General features: G+C 38.2%; 1 protein-coding gene across 1 annotated transcript in view; it reads left to right on the forward strand.

Annotated features, from left to right (window-relative positions):
• Window positions 1-10,084, forward strand: part of LOC107675214 (sodium/potassium-transporting ATPase subunit beta-1-interacting protein 2-like) — a 66,480-nt gene extending 56,396 nt beyond the window's left edge. Inside the window, exons 3-4 of the mRNA XM_016469482.1 lie at window positions 3,696-3,776; window positions 9,905-10,084. Coding sequence (XP_016324968.1) covers window positions 3,696-3,776; window positions 9,905-10,084 — 261 coding nt within the window. The remainder of the gene's footprint in view (window positions 1-3,695; window positions 3,777-9,904) is intronic.
• The last annotated feature ends 1,827 nt before the right edge of the window (window positions 10,085-11,911 follow it).

Genomic DNA, 11,911 nt, shown 5'->3' on the forward strand with positions numbered 1-11,911 from the left:
CACTCATCACATCCACCTCCTCGGAGGAAGATAGATGAAGCATCTGGCTCGCTCTCTCTCTCTAGGGGGGGGAAGAAACCGCAGCACGGGCTTCCGAACACTGAGAGAGAGCCGCGGATCTAGCGGGTGAGGACCGAGAAAAGGACGAGCCCGTCTTGGATCCCTCCGCTAAATCCACCCGCGATCCCCACGACAACAGTCTATGCCGTGCCTCGGCAACAGCGGGACCGCTGCCAGCGGGATCGCGAGCCTGGCCGCTCTCATCAAACACAGCCAGGCGAGAGCGGAGCATACGCAGCGAGAGTAACTCGCAGTGATGACAATCAGCTCCTCGAAAGCTGACCGTGCATGCTCCGCTCCTAAACAAACAACACACAGATCGTGTGTATCCCCCGCTGCCAGATAGTGTGGGCAGGGAGGCACACAACGTCTGTAATGCCGTTTGCTCGCCATAGATATTAGTTTAGACTTTGATATATTCTTTTGAATGCTTGTGGACTGACAGACAACAGTAAATAGACTGACACATACACAGAGTGCTACTGAAGAGCAGAAGCTAACTTGTGCTGTGCCGGATGCGCTTTTATACTTCCTGGCGCTCATGTCACCCCGCTCATGACGTCTCGCTGCTCCATTGGACTGATTTCACACGTGCTTCAGAACGCGGTCACGCAGGGGCGTTCCCAAAGCGATCTCGGCGCAGCTCGAGTTCCTGAAGGGGAATCGACAATTTTGACCCATACAATGTATTTTTGGCTATTTCTACAAATATACCTGTGCTACTTATGACTGGTTTTGTGGTCCAGGGTCACATATATGATATTAAGGGACAGTTGCCATTTACCACATTTAGCATGGATGAGATTAGACTGCTTGTTGTGACAGCGTTTCTCTACAGTCGAGTACAACGGACATTAAACACCCTGGTCAGCATAACAGAGAGATATCAAGACCGGGTCATTGCCTCAAATGTGACTCGGGCCATGTCACCCAGCTGAGATGAAGCAGATTGCCTTTTTAGTGTTATGTGTCTCCCTTTGGAATAAACAATGCTCGATTTTTCAGTCTAGGAGCAGTGGCCGGGCCAGAGAGAAATGGAGAGAGCCTCCTACAGAGATAAATTGCTTACATTCGAACATTACTCTTGCTTTTATCCGTTTTGGGGATGCTGTCAGGCCAGATACATTTTTATTCTAATTCAACTTGGCACGTTCCAGTGGCTGGCAAAGGGCCAAATGAGGTTCCACTACATGCCGACATCTTCTGTATCTAATGTCCTGACAACATGTCAGATTTCAAGATGGCAAAATTCCGAGTCTCAACGGTCTGGTGCGCTCCGTTTGCGAGCGTGAGTTCTTGGGGGAAAGGTTAGGCCGAAACAGCCCTCGCTGAAGAAACGTTCATAACCTCCTCCTGCTGGATCAACTCGGAATGCGTGCTGGAGATATCAAGCAGGATTATGAGACTTTATTGAAGTCAATCACTCCGTCTAGACCCCCTTTTGCTCTAATATGCGGAGGAGGCTCATTCTTATACAGCAGTGTGTGGAAGGCAGGAGATACTTCAACCATGCTGTAGTTGGAAGACAAGAGTGATGTGTTGATCTTTGGCCCTAGCCTGAGGCGCTCACCGATTTTTGCGTATAGAACTGCAAATCCGTGAATAAATAACAGCTATGTTGCGAGTGAAACAGCCGAAGAGGGTCAACCCTCTCATAAAAGGTCAGCCTTAATAAATGGCTGCAATGATGCTCAACTTTGTTGGAGGTCATATCAATTACCACAGCAATCATTTAATGTCCATGCTGGTTTTAGCTGGTCAAGTGGGTGTTCAGCTGGTTTTAGCTGGTTGGTTAGCTGGTCTCCCAGCTAAAGAAGATGTTAAAACCTCTCTAAAACCAGCCTGCAAACCAGCTATGACCAGGCTGGAAGACCAGCTACACCGAGCCAACCAGCTTGTTTGCACTTAAGATTGAGCAGTAGCATTGCTACAACTATAGCTAAGCTTATTAACTACCTTTCTCAGTATCGAGGTGGTAGTGTCATTAGTTTATAGGTAATTTAATGTTTCATTAGTAAAGCTGTTTTATTGACTGGAGTTGCTGGGTAGCATTGACAGACTCTTCATTACATTTTCCCTGACAATATATTAGAAATCAAGTTGGGTGTCCATTTGTTGGTTGTATAGAGCTGATTACCAATTAGCAAATGAACAAATGTGTATTAGATCAAATTACATATGAGTATTTGTAATATTCCATATTTATTAAAACTATGAAGTAGCTTAAATGTAAGAAGCTACTTTCACCATGTAGCTTGTAGCTAGCTAGTCATCTTCTCTAAATGATAACTTTCAGTTTACCTTAGCCAATTAATTGGTGGAAGTTGGATCGGTAGCTTTGCTAGCTACATTTTGCTTTGCTTTGCTTACGATTTGCAGCTTTCCCAAAACTGGTAGAGAGAAGAAACTTCATGAGTTGCGGTTTCAGTCAAATTGGTCATGCACCACAGGAAGGTTGAATTCGAATGACAGGAAAAGAAGTTTACTAAATTGTCAGTCTATTGAATATCTGTCTGTCTTGCTAAACACCTTCGCACTTGAAAGATTTAAAAACATTTTTCAAAAGGTTTTATTAAGCCAATATTCAAAGTTTGACAAACTTTGATTTTGTAGCTAAAGTTATTTTTTATCAATTTATTTGAATTTAAGATTGTTTTAATTCCATTTTCTTTAATTTCTTTTTCTGTGGTATTTACTGTACCACAGTTCAAATGAAGGAATTTAATAAAAATATTTAAAAAGTTCAAATCTGATTGGTGCACAACCCTAAAATTGAGCTGGTAAATTTGTAAAGGAAGGTTGTAGTGTCTTTGCACATGTTCATTTTATCAAAGCTAAGTCCATATTGATCTATCTATTAGAGCCACTTTTGGGAAGCTACTCAAAATTCATGTCGCCAACTGCTGTTTTTTCCACTCAAGTCCCATCAGGTAATTCAAATTGATTTTGCATTTCCCCTCACTCAGTATTTCATTTACACTCACCTGTCTCACTTTGAATTGGATTAAATAAGTGTTATTTTATCTAAAGATCACTGCCTGCCTAACAGACCTCGGAGTTCTCACGTGGCGTACCTCTCACATTTTAATCAGTAAAAACAAACTACGAGCTGCGAATGCTCATGAGCGAATACCCTCGTCTTTTGAACAAATTCATTTAACGTAATGTAGATTACTACATTCCCTAATGATCCGAAACAGGATGAGACCTGTGTTTATTTAACCAAAATTTGCTTTATGTTTAAAGACAACCCCCTGTGCCGGCTGCGATTTTGCTGGGGAATCTGTTTCATTGTTTTATAATCACATACCGCTATTTCAATAAGTGTTAGCTAATGAACCAGGGAGCGAGCCACCCTCACAAACTCCCACACAGGGTTCCTGTTTCCACTGCGAAATGCATCGTCTGCCTGCACCGCTTCTTTGGCAGAGTCCAGATTTGTGGAGACTGAATGTTTTAAGGAACACCCATCGGAGAATTAATTACAGAGAAAATCTCCCACTTACGCTTTTATGGGCCAATTAACCACACATATGCAAATATGTATTTGGTTAGTTGGTTGTAGGGGGGTCAAAAGGTTAATTTTAAAGGTTAAAATAGGTCTTTCAAACACCCTCTTCCTGTCTCTTTCACAGTATGCAGTCTGGTTGGTGCTGTGGGTTGCCTGGAACGTCTTCATCATCTGTTTCTATTTGGAAGTGGGTGACCTTTCAAAGGTAACATCTGATTTCGTACTTCTTTTGCAATGTGTAATCCCTCAGCTTGGCTATAAGTGTTTTCTGTTTATGTCTAAGCTTTTAAAGAGTGGCTTTTTAATAAATATGTTGCAGATCATCAACTTGCATTAGTAGTAAGGTCAGGAAAAGCATTTATTGTGTGTTCCAATCTGCAGACTGCCCCCGAATTTCAGCAATAGCATCAACTTATCCAAACTGTAAAGCGGAGCAAAAGTTGCATAGTGTATTCCAGCCTTTAGCAAACTCATAGCAATGTGACAACTGCTCAGAACACCCCAGCAACTGCATATAACAAAATGACAACCATTTAGAACATAGATATGTATAGCTGCCCTATTCGACCACTCCAGATACGTTGACGTGTCCGCCATTTTGGAACGGTCAACTTGACGTCATTCACCATAATAATCAATGAATATTCAAAGATGTACATGCGTATAACTTGCTGTTATAGATGCACACAGTCAACTTGCGCTAGAGGGTTCGCAGACCGTTCCTAAACTGGCGGATGGCTTATGTATCACGGCCCATAGAAACAGTCGCTAATGAGGCATCTACATATACAGTATATATCTATGATTGAGAAGACGTTAGCAACCACATATGTAGCAACACAATGAAAACCTCTAAAAACACCCCAGCCATTTCATAGATACGCAATAAAAACCATTCAGAACATCAGCAGCGCAGTGGCAACCACTCAGAACACCTTAGCAACCGCATATGTGACAAATCAATGACACCCATTCAGAACACCCCAGCAACCACATAGAAACACAGTAACAACAATTCTAAACACCCCAGCAACCGTAAACATAGAAACACAATAACAACCATTCAGAACACCCCAGCAACCACATAGCAACACAATGACAACCACTCAGAATACCCCATCAACCGTAAACATAGAAACACAATAACAACCTCTCAGAACACCCTAGTGACTGCACAGGAACGCAATAAAAAACATTCAGAACATCTTTGCAACCCTGCAGCAACACAATAACAACCATTCACAACACCCCAGCAACCACATAGAAACACAATAACAACTACTCAGAACACCCCAGCAACTGGATAGAAACACAATAACAACTATTCAGAACACCCCAGCAACCGTAAACATAGCAAAGCAATGACAACCATACAGAACACCCCAGCAACTGCATAGCAACACAATGACAACCAATCAGAACACCCCAGCACCCGCATAGCAACGCAATGACAACCAATAAGAACACTCTAGCAGCAACATAGCAATGGATTAACAGCCACTCAGAAAACCTTAGCAACCAGATGTTGCAATGCAATGACAACCACTCAGAACACCCTAGTGACTGCATAGCAATGTAGTAACAACTATTCACAATGGCATAGCAAATACATAGTGATGTGTTGGCGCCCATCCACAACTATCTTAGTGGTGAGTTTTACACAGGAAGACACCACTCACTTTTTCCCCCAAAATTGTAAACATCTAGTTCTTGCATGTAAGATATTTCTCTCTCCCCTCTATCTTCCCATCTTTGCTTCTTTCATTTCAGCGAATAATTTATTAAATAGTCCATCGTCTGCTCATGTGTGTAGAAATAGCGAGCAAATATGTAATTAAAATGTCAAATACTGTACCCAATTAAGTGGCAAACCAGTCATGAAACTTGATTACCAGATCCATGGAGCACTTCATATGTATTACTTTTTTATCCCGATTCCACATCAGCAGATGAGACTCCTACTTTCATTCTGATTTCAGTTCAGTGTCCGTCCAGGGCTTTCAGGCCACTGGTCATGTGACAGCAGGCCAAAGATTATCACTGCCCTAGTCAGTATGCAAAGCATATGTGTACTCTTCCATGGCTTTGTGTATTTGATTACATCATTGGTCATAAGATTTGTGAAGCATTGCAGGGCAAGTGTGCTGATGTTTTATAAGGTGGACAGAAGTGATGTAGTGTATCGCTGATGAAAAAAACGCAGAGGCAAATGTCTGTACTCCTTTCCTCGGGCTCAGATCTGTAATGGAGATTGATCCTTTAATCTTTAAATCACCTAGAAATGTCTGGCAGTCAATCTGGTCTTCTGGTTGATACGTCATTAATGTGCAATCTTATCAAGCATATCAGATGACAGAATGAACATTTCACTTTAGATCTGTTGGTGCTTTGCAAGAAACGGTGTCAAAGATGTCAGACGGATCACCGGCTCCAGCTATCATTTCTCTCTTATAGCCTCTTACGCCATCAGGTTCTGATGTGTCACACATCACGGTTTTTATATTAGCGAAGCCATGGCTTACAAGATCAGCATTGCAAAGAGGGTTATATTAGGTTGGATTCCTTGTTGTATGCCTCCGTTTCTTTTTTATTTCATTTTTGGACTTTTTGCTGAGAGCATAACTTTGCATTATGTGCACGGTATCTGCACCTTGAGTCCTAGTTTAGAAAAATTCCCACGGTAAAGGATGTTAATAGGGATTAGAAAAAGGAAGGTAAGGAAAAGGGGGAAAAAAGGCTTCATTTTAAAACAAAAATAGGCCGTGAGAGAGATGTGAGTGAGGATTTATCAAAAGAATTCCGGTGGAATAATTTGTGGGATATTGTCTATTAAATCCAATGACCATATTGCAAGGCCAGTGCCTGTTGTGAGAATAGAATAGAATAGAAAATAGATAGAACCTCTACTGAAAGTGAATGATTTAAAATATAGCAAATATTAACTCTCACGGGAGACTCCCATTACAATAAATTCCAATAGAGATGTTGCCAAGCGAACACTGAAATTTCCCTCATCTTTCTACTGTTTTGTGAACATTCATTTGTTGCTTTATTTAAAGGGATAGTTCACCAAAAACTTAAACTTCTGTCATCATTAACGCACTCTCGTGTCATTCCAAAGGTTAGAATTTAGTATATTTAATATAATTTTAGTATTATTTATATTATAGTATTTACTAATATTTTCAATTATTTTGGTTTAGTTTGGTTTTTATTTGAATTTTAATTCAGGTTTTAGTGAATTTTGTTTTCTTTGTTTTTGTTTTCTATATTTGCTTTTGTCATTTTTATTGTTTCTTTGTTATTTTAAATATTTATACTTAGCTTTCATGCCCCACTCAGTTCAACGAAAAATGTAAAATCTGTCATTATTTATTCATTCTTGTGTCATTCCAAATTTGTTAGAATTTAGTATATTTAATAAAATTGTTGTATTATTTATGTTATAGTATTTATTACTATTTTGAATTCTTTCATTTTGATATTTTTGGTTTTTATTGTTCATTTTGATATTTTTGGTTTTTATTTACATTTTTTTTAATGATTTTGATATGTTTGCTTTTGTTGTTTTGATTAGTTTTGTTATTTTAAATATTTCTATTTAGCTTTTTTATTTATTTACTTATATGTACTTATAACTTATTTTTTCAGTTAGGTAACATTTCTAATTTTATTTTATTTTTTTTAAAGTTAAAGTTTTTCATGTAATATTTATTTCAGATTTATTTCAATTAATGAAAATGATTTAAAAACATTTTAGTTGACAGTGACAATGCTGATCCAAACAACATTGAACCCTCTTGACTTCCATCGAACGGACAAATACAAATTCTTCAAAATATAATTTTTTTGTGATTTTTCGAATGTAAAGACTTTTCATTTTTGGGTAAACTATCCCTTTAAGACTGTTTATAGTGATCAGATTCGTTTCAGTGCTCGTGTTCACAGAACAAGCCTCAAAATGCCACCCATAAAGTGAAGCCCAGTTGATGTGGTGCAGCTTCGGTGCTGTTGGTCCGCTGGATTGGCAGTCCTGATGTGTGCTTCTGAAGCTCGTCGTCTGAGGGGCTGGCAGCCTGTCACAGCTACAGCTTTGTGGGAAAAACCGAGAGCCTCCACAACCCTCTCGAGGGCCTCTCCGTGAGTCTTCATTGCCGTTCAACGCCCTCTTCGTTTTTTAACCGGAGAATTCGCACAGATTCACATCCCACAAGGGATTTTGTCAGTCGTTGTCAGCTGGAGAAGAAAGTCACTTCGGTCTCCTTGATGTCTTTACGGTCTCTTTCGGAATAGAGAGAACTTGAAGAGGCAAACAAATGGAGTTCGTGGATCTGCCTCACAGAATCTGCTCCCTAAGTCATCAACACGGCTTTAATTCGTTAGAGAAGTTATAGGATATTATTTAGCATAATTTATTTCCTTGTGACAGTGCAGCTCATGATTAATTAATGTGCGTGTAATGTCTTTAACCAGGGGAGAATCCGCTGAGACCCGCAAAGGCAATTAGATTTAGATCACACAGAAACAAATGAAGATAAATACAAGAGACAATTCCCAGTCTCTCGTTTTTTTTAGGTCACACAGGACACATATAATTCAAGACTCACTCAGTTACTTATATCAGTAGGACGTAAAGGTGCAGGAATAGACATGTTAGATCTGTCGCAAAACCTAGTGAGCTGCCTACAGTGACAGCGTTTTAAGACATCATAGAGCGCGACATGAAAACTGGTCCAAAAGGTACCTAAACTAATTGTGCTGCCTAAAAATTCTAGGGCATTTTAATGAATCCCAGAATGTCTTTTGATAAGCTCTGTGGGGGAAAAAATCCAAGATGGCAGCTGAAATGATAATAAATAAAAACTAATAATAAATAAGTTAAATCTAATTTAAAAACACTGTTTTACCCGATATTGTGTGCTATGTATTTTTCTGCATGATATAGTATTGTGTTCTGCTTTGTGTCTTGACAGGCCGATTGTTAGCTTAGCAACATGCTAATTAGCATGTTCTCATGCTAACTCTAGAATCAGAAGACTCTAGAATCAGATTAGAAACATTTGTGTTTCCTGTGAGGAGTGCGATTTGTGTGCCCAAAGAAGTTGCTTATTTTTTATTTTATTTTTTTTTTATTTAGGGCTGCACGATAAATCGCATGCGATTGTCATGTGCATCTTGTCAGTAAATCCGGTTCTGTAATCAGTAGTAAATCTCCATCATGTGCTTTCAGATGAAGCAGCATTTACTACACAGAGACGTAGTTCACTGACAAGATACGCAAAAAAAAAAAAACGCAGGCGATATCATCGATATTATGAAATTGCGCTGCAATTTAATAACACGTTAATAACATGTTTTTACTCCAAACTCACTTCATAACGTCAATTGAGTGTTTGAAATAAATCAACATATTTCATAGTATTCCAAGCAGTGATAAAGGCTATGTTGATTAGCATTGCATTATTATATTCTTTATTATAATGAAATTTATAATAATAAAAAATCATATATTGTCTTAGTCCTGTGTTTATTAGTCACGTTGAATCAATGAAAGCAGTTAAATGTTCTGTTTATTCAGCTACTGTTCCAGGGATTTCCTGGATTTCTTCTGCGGGGTGTATTTGGAGTTTCCGCGCCAGAGTGCCCTCTGGCCTTCGGATGGAGATTTACTACTGATCACAGAACCGTGCTTCACTGACAAGATGCGCATGACAGTTGCAGCTTTTGCCTAATATCGACTGCGATATCATTGCGTTTTATCGTGACTTATCGTGCAGCCCTATTTTTATTTTCATTTTTTATTTTAGAGTTTAGATTTTTAAAGTGTGTTTTTATTTATTTTATTTTTTTTACTAAATTTATCAAAAGTGACATTTATAATGTTACAAAATTTTTTAATTTCAAATAAATGTTATTACAGTATTTTGAACTTTTGAAATAATACAAAAAAAGTTTGAGTTTCTTCATTTCTTGATTCTTGAAGGATCATGTGACACTGACTTTATTATCACAGGAATATATATATATATATATATATATTTATATTTAAAATATATTAAAATTGTAATAGTATTTTTAGTACTGGTATTTTTGATCAAATAAATGCATTATCGGTGAGCATAAGAGACTAATTTTCAAAAGCATTTAAAAATATCAATGCAATATTCCTCAAACTTTTGAATGATAGTGTGGTGTTATGGGATAGATTAGACAGAAAATTACTATATATAATTTCCAACAATGACTGACATTTGAGGTAGTTGGCCCAATGTATGTGTGCAAGCATTACCTGTTTATCCACATATTTTTAAAAATCGAAATGTGAATATTCAGGAGGTTATTGTCTGTCACAAACCCCCTCTCTATCTTCAAGTCCACATGTGCATGTTTGGAATGGGATTTGGGAGCCATTACTTGAGGATAGTGGTGCTGAGCAAAAGTGACAGCAGAGATTTTGAGGAGGTGGCCAAAGTAAATAGCACAGCAGCCTCCATCCAGTCCACTAGTTTATAAGCAAACACAGACAGTCTGGCAAGAGATGGGAGTTGCCTATTGTACCTCGCTTTGCAATCTCAAAGATGCTCCCATCCCACTGCCTGAGGGTAGATTGCACTTTCCTTGCTGCTTTTATATCGAGTTTAGTAAGCTGTGTTGTATATTATGAGCTACCTGCGTTCATATTGTCTGTACATTTAAGAGTCCCTTTTTAAGAAACATGAATCCTACAATATTAAGAAGAAGCAACAAGTGTTTTAAACGTTGATAATAAGAAAAGTTTCTTGAGCAGCAAATCAACATCAGAACGGTTCTTGAAGGATCATGTGACTCTGAATACTGTGTAATGGCTGCTAAAAATTCAGTTTTGCCAGCACAGGAATAAATTACATTTTGAAATGTATTGAAATAGAAACCATTTGTTTCAAATTTTAATCATATTTCACAATATTATGGTTTTTACTTTTATTTTTGATTAAACAAATGCAGCCTTATTAAGCAGAAGAGACTCAAAAAGTGAGAGCATAAGAATTAAAAAAACATTTTAAAATAGTATCGGCTTCCCATCAGACCCAGCCATTAGTGTGTGACAGTCCACACTGAACACAATTATTCTCTAAACCTTCCCAGAACAAATTCCTAAAACTTTTAAGATGTTTGCCTGGTAGCATGAATTTTTATTTATTATATTGGCATTTCACAGTTGCCGTGGAGCTGGTGATATTACTGTCGAAATAACAGTAACTTAATCCATAGAACTATGTTGCCTTGGGTTTATTTCCCCCCTTACAAGGAAGGCGACTTAAAATGCCCGGCCCTGTCAACACACTCTGAGTCCTCATATTCAGTAAAATGTTGGAAGTCTGAAAAACTGTCAGGGGGTGAAAGTGATAAGGTGATTTATAATCAATTTCACTGGGAGCTGGTGGGGAAAAGCTGAGGCTGTCAGCTCTAGCTCCTCAAAACAAATGAATTCCATCCCATGCACTGGCTCAATAAGGCTATCATTCCCCATCAAGACTCATCACTGCAACTTGGCCATGGAAAGAGGAGATGCTTGGGAAGGTTTTTGGGGCGCAGGTGAGTCAGTGCTACACCTGTGCCGGGCTGCCCGCTCTAATGCGGCTCTTTGGCTGACAGTAAAGCTCATAGAGATAATTGTTTGCCTCTCAGAATGCAGCAGTGTGACCGCAACACACATTTTTCCTAATAAGATAACAAAATGACATGGTCTTTGGGTTTGACAGTACTGACTTTATTTGCTACTGGATTTTCAAGCGGAAAACAACAAGCTTGTTTGAATATGAATTAGGAAGTTGTTTGAGGTGTTTTTCCATGAATATAAGTCCTTAATAGCGGTTGTTTGTTATTTGCATTGTTTAGCGGAGCAAGATTAGAGCTAAGGTTTGAGTTATACAGTAGTCAACATTTGAAGTTTGGATCAAAAAAGTTCATCAAATTTGTCCTAAGACAAGAGCGCATTTTGGTTTTAGGACAACTTTGATGAAAGGTTTTGATCCCCTTCAGATGTTGACTAGTGTATATTTTTAATATAGGTTATATACAGTATATATATATATATATATACTGTATATAATAGAAAAACAAGTTATGCTCAGAGTCCAGAGCCTTGATCATAACATTATAACAGGCACCTTTCGTCTAATCTTAAAACAAGGCAATTTCAAACATTTTTCTCAAAACCTGAACTTAAATGTAAGATATGTTATTTAAATGTACAGTATAATATTGTGCTTTTTTTTACTCATACATCATACAAAGTTTTGTTTTAAATTAGCATTTTAACTAGCAAGGCTACATTAAATCGTTCAATATATATTTTAT

Source organism: Sinocyclocheilus anshuiensis, unplaced genomic scaffold (assembly GCF_001515605.1).
Source record: "Sinocyclocheilus anshuiensis isolate Anshui unplaced genomic scaffold, SAMN03320099.WGS_v1.1 scaffold1222, whole genome shotgun sequence".
NCBI lineage: Eukaryota > Metazoa > Chordata > Actinopteri > Cypriniformes > Cyprinidae > Sinocyclocheilus > Sinocyclocheilus anshuiensis.